The 16548-nt window shown below is 49.1% G+C and overlaps 1 protein-coding gene across 1 annotated transcript in view; it reads right to left on the bottom strand.

Annotated features, from left to right (window-relative positions):
- LOC138467288 (uncharacterized) overlaps positions 1-16548 on the bottom strand; it is a 5113521-nt gene that overhangs the window by 2203929 nt on the left and 2893044 nt on the right. The window contains exon 15 of the mRNA XM_069607285.1: positions 8624-8710. Within this exon, the coding sequence (XP_069463386.1) occupies positions 8624-8710 (87 nt within the window). The remainder of the gene's footprint in view (positions 1-8623; positions 8711-16548) is intronic.

The raw sequence follows: 16548 nt of genomic DNA, 5'->3' as shown, positions 1-16548 counted from the left end.
AATGGCCCCTCATAAGACCCATCTACGCAATCCAATCTACACCGACTTCATAACCAACTATCCATGACCGCGAGGTAGAAGACAAGGCACTCTTTGAATACTTGATACCCTTTATAATTTGTCTGAGGGCGGGTGGGGGCCTGGGTTCCTATGGCGCAATTTGTTTATCTATCTGTTATTGTTACTTTTGAAAACCAAAAAATAACGTTTTTTTTTAAAAAATGACCTCTTTGTATGTAATTGGCCTATCCAGGTCCAGACTTTCCCCCTCCCCAAGTTTTGGGAGTGTGACCCCTGCCAGGAACTCTCCCAGTTTATCCTCCTCCAAGATTTCCTCTTTGTTGTATAGTTTTTCATAGGACGCTGCAAAGTCCCCTACCACCGCACTTGGTTCCGTAAGCCTCTGCCCGCCGTCTCCATGAATCTCAGCCACCCATCTCCCTTATCCCCCTTATCCTCCTTTCCGTAATATTTCTGTTACAGGTACTGTAGGCTGGCCAGTACCCACCCCATCTCTATGTCCTTTAGTTCCTGGCGCTTGCTCCTAGCCACTCTGAGGTCTTCCACCCTTTGCCCCATTTCCTTGCCCTCTGCCCTTTCTAGGAAGTGGATTTCCTTTCTAAGGTTTCCAGCCAGAAGACACCTAACCCTCTTCTTTTCCGCCCCTTCCCTAATAAGAAGGCCCCTCCAGGTTGCCTTTGCCGCATCCCAGACCATTCCCCTTTCGACCTCCCATCTATCGTTAATTCGGAAGATGTCCGCTATGGCCTCCCTCATCTCATCCACAAAAATTGAGTCCTTAAGAAGAAGGTCATTACATTGCCGAAGCAATTCTTTGGGATTCAAGCCTGACAGGGTCACCCTAAATTCTACCAAATCATGGTCGGACCAGCTAATCGGGAAGTGTGCACAAGAATTCACCCAACTGAGGTGTCGTTCTAGGAAAAGTGATCAATTTGCGTTCTAGAGCCGTGGACCGGGGAGTAAAAGGTATAGCCCTTCTTTGTTGGGTTGGAGTCTCTCCAAACATCTATGAGCCCATTGTTCCACATGTAATCTATGAAGCCTCTACTTGCAGTCCCCCCTCTACTGCCTACTGGGATGCACCCGCCACTGTGGTACATTGCTCTGTCCGCCCACATATTGAAATTCCCCCCTATAATGTGAAGGCCCTCTGCTCTGTCAGTAATCTCACTCATTGCTTCTCTCAGGAACTGCATTTGGCCTGTATTCGGGCAGTAAACCGATACCAGGGTTATTTTTGTGTTATCTACGAACCCAGAGACTACAAGCACCCTCCCATCTGTTCGACCCAAGGTCACTGGTTCTGAGAGCCTGATCCTCCGGTTCAGTATAATCCCCACTCCCCCTTTTTTCACTGGACAGAGGCCCAGAATACCTGCACTATGCAGGCCCCCGGTATGCGTCTTTCCTCCCCTCGTACTGTTCCGGTCTCCTGCACTAGGAGGGCATCAAAGTTGCCATTTTTCAGTTCCCTCCCTAATAGGGAGTGTTTCGTGGGGGAGTTGAGTCCCTTCACGTTCAGAGAACCCATCTTAAGGACCTCCACCCGGCCTACCATGCTGGGGAGCGCCATGTGAAGCCTGAGTGTCTCCCCATAACCCCTTGATGTTACACGACACCATGCCCTCATTAAGTACTACACATTTGCCTGTCGATGCATCCAGTCCTGCATCAACCCCCTGCCCCCATGAACTCTACATTTTTGGAAACACCCATCCTAAGGTGTGCCGCTACGGTTGAGATCCCTGCTCCCCCCTTGGTTCCCATAACACCTCACCCCCCCCCCCATAGGAGTGAAGCACTTTTGATTCCCCCTCCTTCGATGGTCAAAGGCTCACTGGTTGCCATTTGGGGGAGGGGTGTTCAGCTTCTTGAACTTTCTACTTCCTTGTGTCTTCTTTTTTGTAGCCTGTGGGCCAAGGGGCACTCACTGCTGGTCTCGGGGTGGTAACTCCGTCTCCATCATGGAACCGTTCTCCTCCTCGCTTTTGATGACCTGTAATACTTGGAGGGCCTCTTTTCCACCAGTCACTCTGTTGTCCACTTCACCACGTTCAAATGTCAACGCGAAAGGGTGAGACCAGCGATATCGAATGTCCTTGTCAGAGAGCCATTGCATGAGTGGGTGACACTCTCAGCAGCGGGCCAATGTCAGGACGGAAGGTCTTGGAATACTTTGATGGTGTCCCCTTCGTAGAGGAAGCTCCCCAGGTGCTTCGCTTTCTTGAGAACCTCCATTTTCTCTCTGTACCTGAGGAAGTGCACTACTATGGACCTCGGTCGCCTGCCGCCTCCTCTTCCGCCTCTGTGTGCCCTCTCCAGTTGCACCTCTTTGCGAATAATTGATTTATCAGGCCTTGTACTTTCTGTCCGACTTTTGCTGACGATTTTCCTTTTTGTTCGCTAACTCCAAGGATCCTTAGATTGTTGCATCTCTCTCTGTTTTCCAGATCATCCAGCTTCAACAGCATCTCCTCTTCTCTAAGTCCTCTTCCCTAAGTTCCAGATCTGTTAGACATGCTTCATACGTCATATCCAGTACATCCATTTGGAGTTGGTTGTTCTCTAGGCCCTCCATTTTCTCCTCCATTTTGTCGACCTTGTCCTTAAGATCCCTACTGGAAGCTTGTATATCCGTTCTTATAGCCCTGATCTCCTGGAATATGTCTTTCAGATCGTCTCTGGTCAGGGCTGGGGTGGGGGCGGATGAAGCTTCTCCTGACGCCATCTCGTAGGGAGTCCCTTGGAACTCAATCGGGGGCCTGCGGAAGCGCTGCAGTGACAACATTCCGGTGAGGGCCCCCTTTTCCTTGGTTGTCTGGCCTTGCGGTTCCTCCGGGGTGATGTTCGGGTGCACTGTTGGGAAGTGGTCCTCCGTCTCACGGGTTCCGATGTCACCAGGAGAGGGGCACCAGGTTTCCTATACATTGTGACACGACAAATGTTGGAAGTCCCGACTGGGCCTCTGGCGTCTATCTCCCTCTGCATCTAGGGTGCATACAGGAAGCAAGGGGTCCCCATCTCCTTGCTGTCAGATATATGAGGGGCTTTTGCACATGGGCTCCTACCCTTCTGTGTTGTGCTGTGGTGCGCTCTAGTCGGAGTGCTGACACTGGGGGGAGCGCCTCCTCACCTGTGTCTTCGGTGCTGGCGTGTGACCCCTCCTGTGGCATGCGCGGGGGTGACTGTTGAAGGCCTCTGTGTGGGGGGCCCATGCTCTGCAGTAAGTACTTGCTTATGTCACCACGTGCCCTGGTCACCCTTAAGTCTACTGATTAGGTCTGGCTCTAGGGGGGACAAGAGCCCCTTCTGCCATCCACCCCTCTTTCCCACCCGGTTCTGCTCCTTGTTGTGCAGTGCATGCCTGGGCCCCCTCCCCTTGCGATTGTCCGGATGGGCTTAGCTCGGGCCCTGCCCTCAGGTATCTGCAGGGTCTCCTTCGCGGAGGCGGGTGAGCCCTTGTCTGGAGTCTGGGAAGCCCACTGTGGCTTTCTTCCCCCCCGGCCACTGCCTGGCCACTATGTATTCATGTAATCCTTCCCTTTGGGGCCCTGTGCGTGCATACCTCCAGGGGGGGGTGTGCTGGGTGTTTGAGCTCTGGCCTAGCTCCGTGGTACAGGGCCCTGTGCTATGTCCATGATGCGTGGGCCTTCATTGTCAGCTACAGGTCGGGTCTCTGCTCCCGAACTCTGCTGGCCTTTGGGCGTTGGTTAGCTTGTGTGGTGTGTCTCAGGATGATGTCTGACGCGGGCCTCCATCCCGCGCTCCCCCTGCGGTATGTGCTTGACCCGTTCTATGTCCGGGCCCTGTTTCCTGGGAGAGTGTTCCAATTTCTCCTTTATGGGCTCTGGTGCTCTTTCTGTGGGGTGTACGGACACTCTCCTGTCTCCCCAGTGCGCCTCTATCTATGGTGGCGAGGGCAGGGGCAAAACTCGCCCGCCGCTGGGTTCTCATGTGGGGGGTCCCACCGCACTCCTCCTCTGCCCGAATCCTCACCTCCTCATGCGGCACTGCTCAGGAGTCCCTCCTGGTGCACACTCAACCTCTGGGGGTCTGTACGTTAGGAGGAGGGGGGTCCTTCTGTCCGTTCCTGGCCGAATCTCAGTATCTCCTCTGACCTGGATTGCGGTCCGGTTCGGCGTCCCCTTTCCGATTGCTGGCCTTGGCTTGCCAGGTCTGCAGTCCAGTTGGTGCCGGTGTTGTTCCTTGTCGAGTGTCCGTACCGGGGGTCCGTGGTGCCCAGGAATCTCCGGGCCCATTGTGTGCTCTCCTGCGTTCCCGCGCCCAGATGTACAAGGGTAGTTGTGGGACGGGAGCCGCTCCTCGGGCGATGCGCAGGTCACAGGGACGCTGTGGATTTCTTCTCCTTCTTCCGCCCAGAGCCGGCGGGTACGCTCTTGTCCTTCCCGCCACTGGGATCGGAGGCCAGGTTCGGTTTGCTGGTCCTCCTCTATTGCAGCAGGGCTGTCCTTCTGTGGTCGGTCTTTCGCTTGTGTGGGGGGATCCCCACCTCTGTCGCCCGCAGTGTCACTGGGGCGGCCAGGGGCACCTAGCAGCCTGTCCTCTGTTGAGGGGAGACGGAAAATCTGTAGGCCCAATAGGAGCTGGCAGAGCAGCGGCCTCACGCCTCCATTCAGGTACGCGCCCCATAGCAGTCTCCCACTTTAACTACTATACTCGCACAATTCAATGTATCATTTTATTTGGAAGATGCATGGTATCTTTCCTATTCAAAGATGGCCGCTAGTTTCGGATTGTTTCCAGTGAGCTTCCATAGAGACAGTCATCCAAGATGGCTGCCTCCATGGAAGAGTTCAAATAGCTCAAAGAGTTCTGAGATGCGCAGGGATGGGTAGGATTAGCCATGGGGATTAGCATGGCTAGGGGCAGGGAATGGGAGGGATTCAATAACCTAACAACTGTGTATCCCTCCTCAAATGTCAACTCCATTGAAAAGCATTTTATTTAGAAGATGCATGGTATATTTCCCATTCAAAGAAAGCCACTAGTTTCTCCTTATTTCCTGAGAGTTTCCTTAGAGACAGTGATCCAAGACGGCTGCCTCCATGGAAGAGCTGAGAGAGTTCCGGGATGGGCAGGAATGGGTGGGATTAGCCATAGGGGTTAGCATGGCTAGGGGCAGTGAATGGGAGGTATTCAATAACATAGCAACTGTGTATCTCAGACTCTAACATTGCACTCACCACTTTTCTCAAATCATCATATGTGGCTGGTATTGGGAAGGGGTACCCATAGACCCTTCTCCCAGCTCCTCCTCAGGAGGAGCTGAAGGTGAAGTGTCCCTTTTCTGCTTAGTCACAACCTGTCTCTTAAATTGTTTATAACGCCCCCTCTTTTTGTATAACTCATACATCTCCCTGGTGTCAATACCATCAATCTCCTCCCATGCACACCACCTTTCAACAATGCCAAAAACATGTCCTTTCTTGACACTCGGGAGTCTTTGCTATCTTGACTCCTGCCCGATGTTCTTCTCTCACTGCACCCCACTCTCTCGGTCTGTCCTCACCTTTGCCAGGTACTAACAAATCCTTAGTATGTAGCGTCATGTCTTGCAATTTGAACAAAGCACGCACTAGCATATATGTCACATCAGTGACAATCATTGTCAACTGAATGAACGTTTGTGAACAACTGTCACAATAAAAATCAACATCTGCTCAAAGCATAAAAGGTGTCCAACTTTATTGAAGAAGATACTAAAGAACTGTCATTTGACAACCAGTTGTTACCCGATCCAACACCAAGGTACAAAAGGGTTGCAATCCCAGCAATTAACATATACTCAGATCTTAGACTGCAGGAGCTCTGTCCTTTTGGAAACCCGCACACAGGCAGCAGGAAACAACCAGTACAACAAACATCAAGCACCAACACAGACTCACTACCTAGCGCAGAAATCCACAGTTCCTACAAGCTCCAACTTCTTGTATATTGGTGTCATTGAATAAAGATAGGAAGCACTGGGAATTTGTAGAGAATACCAACTGGCCCCCAAAAATCCCATTGCGCATTCGCACCATCCATGTGAGTAAGGGCTCCCCCGACTTCTGCCTCAACCGAGCAATAATCTCACCAATCTCTTGTTGAGTGAAATCTTCTAGTGTAGTCAAATCCACAACCCCTCCTCCCGGGTTATGGGGATGAGGGCCAGCCCTATGCCTTGTTACTGGTTTGGCAGTGACTGTCTTTTTGTCAGGTTTCAATTCAGATTCTGCTTCCACCTCTGGGTTACACCCCAAGTCAGTGGAATTCCAAATATCACCATCTCATTTATCTGAGTCCCAATCGGCCCCTGCAGTGGCAATTATAGCAGCAACTTTCCTCTTGATTATGTGACCTCACCTTTTCCGTATTTATATCGAGGAACCCTGACAGCTGCCCATTCAGCAACTTCTTGGTATTTATTTGGTTTCTCATGCCAGATTTTCAATTATAATTTTTGCATCAGTGAAATGTGTTTCTAAGCAGCTAACTCTTTCTCCAAACGCAAAATATCTTTGCTTAATTTAACATTCCTCTGGTGCATTTTTCTATATGCATGCAATAAAATCCAACTCGTCTTCCTAGCGCAGCAAATTCCTTTCCCTTCTCCACTGAAACCGGATGTAAACAAGACACAACCTCCTCAGGTCCTGCCTCACCTGGACTTTCTTACCACGGCTCACTCATGGCTCGCTCAGCCCAGCCCTGCACGCCCGGGCTTGTGCTAATTTATCTTATGGGCTCATGGCCCAGCCTAGAATCATAACACTAAGGCAATCTCCGCCAGCGGAAGACCCCTTATCTTTTTTCTTAAACAAGGTATTCATATTTGCAATGATTTATAATTATCTATTCACAGAAACGTATTCACAGCAAGCTAAATGCAGTCACACAAAGTGCACACACAAAACGCTTATCAAAACAGACTTGCTCCCACTGCAAAGAAAGTGAAAAAAACCTCACTTTTAACATATAAATTGGTCTTCAGTGTTTAAGCACAGATTCCTGGATGCCTGGAATTCCTCATCACAAGGCAACCCTGTTCACAGCGCCATATGTATGTCTACAAACACTCAGCTAAAACTGTAAAATGGCTCTTTACGGCCTTTTCTTCACAAAAAGCATAGATGAATGAATACATGCAGTAAAAATAATAAATTAATGTTTAATTACTACACATATAAGGAATGTTAAAAGTTTAAAAATACTTCACTGTTGAAGCAACTGCGAAAGAAATCCTCATTTAGCCAGGAATGCAAAAGCAGCATAACAGGCACAGGCAGAGAGATTCTCCCACCAACGGGCACAAATGCGTTATGGCATTTTCCAGAACGTTCTGGCTTTCAATGTCTCTACCTATTGACAGTTCCCATGTGCCCCCGGCCAGAGTGACCGGTGGCAACCCCAAGAGGCAAAACACTTCCCTTTCTTATGAAAGCACGAAAACAGCTACATAATTTGTCTTCATCTCTGCAGGATTCCCTCACAACGTTATCAAGTACCAGCTGGCACCTTCTTCAAAACAGTCCTTGAAGCAATGCAGAAGCAAGAAAACAAGTTTGCCAGTGGAATAATACAAACCACGTTACGAGTTCACACCAAATGCAGCTTTCACTGAGGCCTGAAGAAAATGTACATATTTCACAGAGGCCTGAAGAAAATATTGATTATGGCTCTGAGAGCAGACAAAATGCACTGCGCGCAGATGCCATGTTTTAATGAAAAGCATTACAAATATGTAGACAGAGGATTTAGCATTGCTGAAAACTGTCCGCCTGTCATCTGAATATTCAGCCATCAGTTGTTGTTCTGCGACTTGTAGTTTGCTTTATTTCTGTTGAATATATGGACCTAAAATTCTAACATTAAGATCACTGTGCCCCAAAGCAAACATTAGCTTCAGTTTGCCGTCTAAATATAGATGAATCTGTCATCAATATCATTGGGTCATATTATAATCCTTTGATGATCCTTCCAAACAATGCAACATGAAGACGAAGAGACGAACACACACACACACAGGCCCTCATTACGCCCCAGGCGGTAAGGGGTTTACGCCAGCGTAAACATCGCCGACCCTTACCGCCTGAGTACGAGATCCCTTAGCGCCATGGCGGATCTAACACCTGCTTTTAACAGGTGTAAAAATCCATGGCGCTAAGGGACCTTGATGTTAATTACGCCACCGTAATTTACGGTGGCGAAATTAACGCCTTCCCCACTCCCATTATGCCCTATGGGGCAAAAATGGGAATGGGGAAGGGTAAATGGGGATTGGGGACTTACCGCCCCGCCAAGGTCGGAATGGGGCGGTAAGTCCGCCAACCCCCATGGCGGAGTTGGCAACTTAGCGCCATGGTCCATGGTGCCAATAGCGCCATGGACCTCCGCCAAGGTCGTAATGAGGCCCACACAGTCTCATCAATCAAAAGACAAAACCCATATACTGTAGGAAAAGCCGACCTTAATGACTTTGTAAAATGGTCACACCATTACTAACCTTCAAAAAGGCTGTTTTTTTAGCACAAATTACCAAAATAAGTATAATTATTTATATGATTCAGCAATAGTGGTTCATATCCATTTTACTTACATTTGGGTGGCCTTGCATCTTTGAAATCTTCAACTTGAATTCTTGGGGAAGACGTCTTAACATTTGCTAGCCTTAGTTCAAATAATGCTGGAATCAACAATTACAAATATTATTTGTGCATTCATACATCTAAACTGTATATTTTCTTTCACAACTTTCTTCATTCAATTTTGCAACATTTTCCAACAATTAATCCATACATTTCATGTCAAATAAAAGGTACTATGTCCTTCATCAGTCGTGCATAATTAAATTGAATTCTGTCAATTTTCAAGCTTCAGGGTCACTTAACATCCACAGTTCCAACAAAAACATTGCAGATAATATGTTCTTTAGAGTTTCCGCCCCCCTACACTCTCCCCTCTTGTGAGGTTTCCTTGAAATTGTTTAAGTAGGAGAGCTTTATAGGTATCAGATAGTGTGTTATGTCAAAAGGTAGTGAACGGCTCCCAGACCGTGTTATTCTTTGACTGGGTCTCGTTCTGGCAGGCTGTCACCTTTTCCATTGCCAAAATTTCCCATATTTTCCTCCACCACACCGTCAGCTGTGGACCATCTGGCCTCTTCTAGGACTGTGCTATAACCAATCTAGCTGCATTTAGGAGTTGTGTGGTCAGAGAAGCTGCACTTCCACCCATCTTGTGGAAGCTGTTGGGTTTGAGTTTCCTAGCACTAGGACCATCAGATCTAGCGTGAGCTGTATTGCCATGATGTCCCTAATTGTTGCCAACACTGCTTTCTTTTTTTGGTATGAAATATTTTATTGGCATTTACGGTTCAACATTTCACTTCCATATACAGCAACAGAATTATGCTTACCATTTATAACTCAATAAACATTTTGTGCTGTAAACCAAAGAAACAAATCATGAACTGTGTCCCACATTCCCCTCCCCTTACTCATTTCCGCCCCTCTTCCCTTCCACTTTCCCCTTCCCATCCCAACTCCTGCTGCAACCCCCACAGCCCCCAGTTAGACAACTCTTGTTCCGCACAATTCAGTTCAGCAGCGTATCCACAGTTTGTACTAGTCTTTGCACTTACAGCTTAATTGGCAATACCAGCATCCTAGATTACCTTACATACCCTGTGGGGAGTTTCCCACTGCCCGGTCTCTAGTCATAATAATATCTTGTTTGTTTTTTGTTTTGCTTTATATATTGCGCTTTAATCTAAAGCACTTTTCATAGGACATATTTACATGAATGTTTGATAGTTTGAAAGTTACTCATGCACCTGATCTCGCCCAGTACGTTATAACTGATCTTTTTTCTATTTCGAATCTATAACCAAAACTACTTAGTTGTATACAAACTTATTTAATACAGAAAAACAATAATCTGTTGAACAATCAATTCTTCATATTCCTCTTTTGTACATCCAACACATGTTTCGACCTTTTCTATTCCAGGTCTTCCTCAGTGCTGTTGTACATGTAATGCAACACATAAACAAAACCAAAAAATCATTTAGATGACAATAGTAACATAACATGTAGTGTTTTATACAAGCCAAACATCTAATCGCCAATTAATCACAAAGAGCGATGGGAAGAAAAAATAGAAAATAACATAAAATAATATAAAATGACATTACAGTATCTCAAAAATAATCCTCTTATCCACTATGCTTGTTTGGCAATTTCAATCTTTTACAATTACTCACACTGATCTATTATGCAATCAGTTCTATCATGCTCCTATCAATCATTTCACATTTTAGTGTTACCTGTAAGAATATCAAACTAATTGATAGGCTTATACAAATAATGTTAAATCACCAGTGCAGCACCTAGTTCCACCACCTAATGACAATAGGGTGTTGCATGTGAGAATCCCAACACCTTTCCTCTGCTATACACCATTGGTGATAAACATTACCGATAAACTATACCTTATTCAAATCCTTGCCTTTATAAGTCATGAAAATGTCCTATTTGCAAATTGGAAAATCATAGCAATTAATGTCATAACCTCATATTCAACCAGATATAACTCTAGTCTTATAACAACTGGAAACTTACTTAAATGCTCAGCGCCAGCGTACATATTGTACTATCTCCTATTCTTCAGGGTGGACAGTCATAATCTCGAATTTACAAATCTCGAAAATAAAAATCTCGAATTTTTTTGACCGAAAAAAAAAAATCTCAAAAGTCATAATATCGAAAGTCATAGGGGGTCATTCCGAGTCCAGCGTTAAGGGAAAAACGAGGCCGGTAAAGGAATAACGGCTTCCTTTACCGTTACGGGCCATTCTGACCCGCCACACCGTTATTTACGCCATCGTAAACTACGATGGCGTAAATAGCGGACCAGTGTCGCGCGCCCGACACACCATCGCGGAAATAACGGGAAGGCGTAAACCATCTCCGATTCCAAGCAAAGCGAACACGGAAATAACGACCTCCACAAGGGCGCAAAGTACCTTACCGCCATGGCATTAATACCGGCATCGCGGGGAATGTGTTAACAACCCTGATCAGTGTTTGGAAGAGGAACAGGTGCACCCAATCAGCACAGGTGGAGGCAATAGAGTCTGGCACAGCACAAAAGGAGCACACCCACACACCACACCCCCTCCCACACCAAGATGATACCAATTGTAGCAGCATTCCTGGAGCTGGAGGCCCTGCTTGCAAGGCAGCAACTACGACAACAGCAACAACAGCAACCACAGCAACCACAGCCCCCACCACAGAGGATACACAGAAGGAGAAGGAGGGTGAGACAGGGCCAGCATGCCCTACCGGTGCAGCCACCATTACCACGCCGGCAGCCCCCAATTCCCCGCATCAGAGCCACCCCCTTCAACCTCACACCAGAGCAGATCCACACCCTGTACCGGCTTGACTGGGACACCATAACCACCATAGTGGCCCTGATACATACCGACATAGTGAGCCTCATAGAAATCAGCACTGCCATCCCCCCTGTACTAAAGGTAGTGTCCGTGCTCCACTTCCTTGCCACAGGCACCTACCAGCATACAGTGGGGCACATGCATGGCATTTCACAGCCAATATTTTCCCGGATACTCAACCAAGTGCTGGATGCCCTCCTCAAGCACAGAAGGGACTACATATGCCTCCCCCGGACTCCACAGGAGATATATGATACCAAAGCTGCCTTCCATGCACTTGCAGGCATGCCAAATTGCATAGGTGCCCTCGACTGCACCCACGTAGAATTGGTGGTTCCTCATGCCATGGAGGTGCCGTATCGCAACCGCAAGCAATACCACTCCATCAACGTCCAGATGGTGTGCAATGCCAGTAAAGCCATCACACAATGCAATGCTCGGTACCCCGGATCAACTCATGACTCCTTGGTCCTGCGGAACTCAACACTACCACGCTACATGATCCGACATGCCGGACAACGTACCTGGCTTCTTGGTGAGTAACCGTAATGGGCCATGGCAGTGCATTGGGGCTCTGAGTAGGTTGTCAGCATATCCCACTGTGAAAGGGGGTGGGGGAGATGCATACTCCACCCGGGAGGGAAAGTGGGGGGGGGGGATGCATACTCCACCCGGGAGGGAATGTCAACGCTATTGTACGTTGTGCACCTCACAGAACACTGTGCCCCATGACAAGTGGCACGCCACATTACCACCTAACCACACAGTTGTGAATACGAGCCAACACCTAATGGTACCTGACAAACAGTTACCCTGGCCAAAGACCACGACACATGCACCACACATCGGTGGACCTTACACACCGTAAGGACATCGTGCACCATGCAGTGCAATAGCACCATGTCGCTGACTCCTGCATCTCAACACAAAGGACAGTCATCCATGGGAGTGCATAGAGGTTAGTCTAACAGGGATCCTACTGCGTGTGACTGGTTCGGCACCTCCATAGAATAGCTGCCAATCACCATGATAGGGATCAGTACTGAATGAAGGGTATGCTACCAACTACTACCAACACACCCTTACAGCAGGTCTCATACAAGTCATCAATTAATGCAGTCCAACACTGCTGCATGCATAAACGATGCACATGCAACAAGACATGAGTGCGCACCATGACCCATCAGGGAGAAGCTACCCCCTCCATCATTCCATTGGCCAGCACACATGGCCGGACCAGTAATGGGTTGACTGTATCCAGGGACATGTGTGCATGGCCAGTCATCACCCGCTGCAATGTAAGACCAGCACAGTTCTCCACCATGAATGTACTAACACTTACCTTCATTCCACTCTCATGCAGGTGATGCTGGCTACCCTTTGAAACCGTGGCTCATGACCCCGGTCCGCAACCCCCAAGACAGGCACGAGGAGGACTATAATAGATCTCATACCCGTACACGGGTGGTCATAGAGCAGGCCTTCGGCCTACTGAAGGCACGATTCCGTTGCCTCAGCCAGTCAGGTGGGGCCCTCATCTACAGCCACGAGAAGGTGTCCAAGATTACCATGGCATGTGTAATGCTGCACAACATGTGCATCCGTCGAAACGTGCCACTGCCCCCTGACGTGGGACTGCTACCACCAGATGAGGAGGAGGAGGAGGTGGAGGAAGGAATGGCAGAACAGCAACACGGTGCCGATGCACGGGAGGGACGTTCCGTGCGACAAGCATTGATCGAGCAATATTTCTGAATCACAAGTCAGCTGAGGGGGTGAGGATGACAGGGCATTGGGCACTGGGTGTGGGGATACATGTACTACATGCACTGTGAGACATTAAAAGACACATGCACAATAATGAATGTCCACTCTGTATTGTAGGATAGACCAAACTGTGTATTGTATGATGATGTCCAAACGTGTACAACAGATCCTTCACCCTAAACCCCCTCCCCCTCCCCCCCAACTCCCACACACACCCTCACCCCCCTCCCCCTCCCCCCAACTCCCACACACACCCTCACCCCCCTCTCCCTCCCCGCAACTCCCACACACACCCTCACCCCCTCCCCCTCCCCCCCAACTCTCACACACACCCTCAACCCCCTCACACTCCACCCACAACAACCCCACAATGTTCCCATCAGTGCAGCATTGGCCACATGTGTGTGGCTGCACGGTCAATGGGCACTGCCAGAGCCTGGGGCATCCCTTCCATTCCGGCGCATCGTGCGCAGTGACCTACGGACCGGGTTGGTCTGCGTGGAGGAGCTCTGGGAGGGTGGCACCTCCTGCTGGGGCTGTGGTCTGGGGGGTGCTGCCTCCAGGGCATCAGCAATCCTGCCAAGCATCTCACAGATGCGGTTTGTGCTGGTACTGATGATCTCGCCCAGAGCCTGAAGGTCATTATGAAGCACCGACCCTGATTCCCGGTTGTCCCGGAGAAACTCCTCTATCATGCCCGTGAGGTGCTGGCAGCGCACTGTTTCTGCAGCCGATGTGGGCGATGTGGTCGGCAGGCTTCGTGTTGTTGTGCCTGCAGGACTTTCAGGACTTCCTGCAGTGGGAGTGGGCTCATGACAGACAGGTGAATCCCCTTCGTCTGTGAGCCCTGGGCCGTCACTCGACCCAGGGTCGCTATGGGCAACCTGGCTGTACGAGGGAGTGTCTGGGCTCTGTACATAGTCATTGGGCTCCTCCACGTTGTCGATGGTGTTTGGTGATGTGCTGCCTGGCACATCGAGGATGCACATGGCAGCATTTTCCCCTGACGCACTCGATTCCTCATGGTGCAGCGCAGAACTGCAGGCATGTCCAGGGCCGCGGATGGGGGTTGTGTACCCTTCATGGGGGTTGCTGGGGCAGGTGGTGTGGTATGTGCCTTCTTCCTGCTTGCAGGTGTGTGCTGTCCCCTGCCTGTGCCCCGGGAGGTACTTGTCCGGGGGCCTTCCTGGTCCTCACTTTCATGACCGGTGCCTGTGAGGGGCAAGAGAGAGACAGCATGAGCAATGATCTGGGGGTCAGAATTACTTCCAGACAATGGTATTACGATGGGATAGCAGCGTTTTGGTGACATTTGGGTGCTGAGTGGGACTGTGATCTTTGCTTGGATGGGAAAAGCAAACTGTCGGCAGGGTCACTCATGTTGGCGGAGTACTGTGGTGACTGACATTGACCAGCTTTTTGTGTGGCATGCCAATATGGGTGTCAGCCTTGCACCTGACATCATCCTGGGTCCCAGTTGTTACGGCATCATTGGAGGGGGGGGGATTCCCAGTTGTTACGGCATCATTGGAGGGGGGGTCCCAGTTGTTATGGCATCATTGGAGGGGGGGGGTTTACCCAAACATGATGTGACTGCTTGACCAGCCCTTGGCGATGACTTGCATTAGGGATGCATGTACTGTTTACACTCATGGCACTCACCTGCGTCAGCTGATGAAGGATCACCGCAATCCATATCGCCAACACCTTCGATGGCTTCTGTGCCCATCATCTCTGCACATGTTTCCTCCCAGGGCATCATTTTTATGGGTGAGGCTGGGCCTCCTCCTGTCTCTAGGGCCAGATTGCGGTTTGCTGAGAGGATGGCCCGCACCCTCAGACGGAGGTCATCCCAGCGTTTGCAGCAATGCGTCGTGCTGCGGGGGGTGTTTCCAACAGCGCTCACCCTCTGCGGGACCAGCTCCCATATCTCCTTCTTCCTGAGGATGGTGGGCCTGCGCATGTCGCTGCTGAAAACAATCTCAGCATGTTCATGCAGAGTATCAACGAGTACCTGGAGCTCATCCTGGGAGAATTTCTCCTTCCTGATGCGCGCAGCACCCTTTGTTAATGCTTTTGGCATGATGCTGGTCTCTGGAGTCTATTTTGCCTATCACAATATGCCCACGAGTCCTGTATGGAGAGGATTGCAATGGATTGTGATTTTAAAGATGGCCGCCATGATGCTTCCCGTTCCTGTTCGATGACGTAATTTCTGTTTACGGTTTTTACCGGTGCCCGTAATTTACGGTCATCGTTAATTACGGGCACCTCTATTTACACACTACGTGGAGGGTGATGGTGTTAGTTACGTCTCGGTTGTTGTCGGTAAGGGGTTTGATGCGCCCTTTACCGGTATGGCGCTAGGGGGTTTACCGGCATGGCGGAAAGCTCGTGCCCGCGAGGTCGGAATATGGTGCTCATTACGCCCTGCTACCAACGCGGTTACGGTATTTCCGCCATGCCGGTAAAGTCAGTAATTTAACGCGAACTTCGGAATGAGGCCCTATAATATCGAATTTTTCACTATAATCTCGAAATCTCTTCAACTTTTTTATAATCATATTTCAGGTAAATACATTACATTTAATGAAACAAACAACTTAATATTTACTTAAGTGTTTCGGTTTTATTTATGTTATTTATTTTAAAATGTTTTTATTGGCATTTTGAAATTAGCATTACATCAGTGTCAATCTCCCCCTCCCACTGATTTCTTGCGCCATTTTGCAATTTCAAAACGTATTCGATTGGTTCCTAAAAAGTAACAACAAACTGAACAAAACAACAACATTTGAAAAGCTTGAACTGTCCTCATGCTGAACGATTGTGGCAATTACGTTATCTTGGATCCACCTGGTGGCCTGTCCATGTCTATTCGGTGGGGGGCGGGTGGGGTTGACTATCTGCCCCATCGTGTGGCGTCTCCCTCTTTACTTCATTATGAGCCTCGCACTTCGTGTGACTGTGCACCACTCGTCCCGCCTGTTGGTTCACGGGGGCATGTCATCGGAGGGTAGGAACATGTCTCTCACCACGGCCTTCCATGCATCAAATTTAGCATTAGTATCGCCCTCATCCCCGGCGATCCCTATCCCCCATGCTTCTGTTTCTGCGGCCGTCCATCGCTCCATTTCCCTCTTCCATCTCGTGTATTGTGGGCCTTTTTTTGACTTCCACGACATCGCTATCTCCCTTTTTGCCAGTATGCATGCCATGTCCATCACCCGTACAATGTGCTTTATTTTGCTTAACCTGGGATACATGCCCAGCAGACATTCCTTCATTGTCCACTC

Source organism: Ambystoma mexicanum, chromosome 4q (assembly GCF_040938575.1).
Source record: "Ambystoma mexicanum isolate Mex_15411 chromosome 4q, UKY_AmexF1_1, whole genome shotgun sequence".
NCBI classification, from domain to species: Eukaryota; Metazoa; Chordata; class Amphibia; order Caudata; family Ambystomatidae; genus Ambystoma; species Ambystoma mexicanum.
The sequence above is the reverse complement of the archived record's forward strand: the minus strand, read 5'-3'. Positions and strand labels throughout refer to the sequence as shown.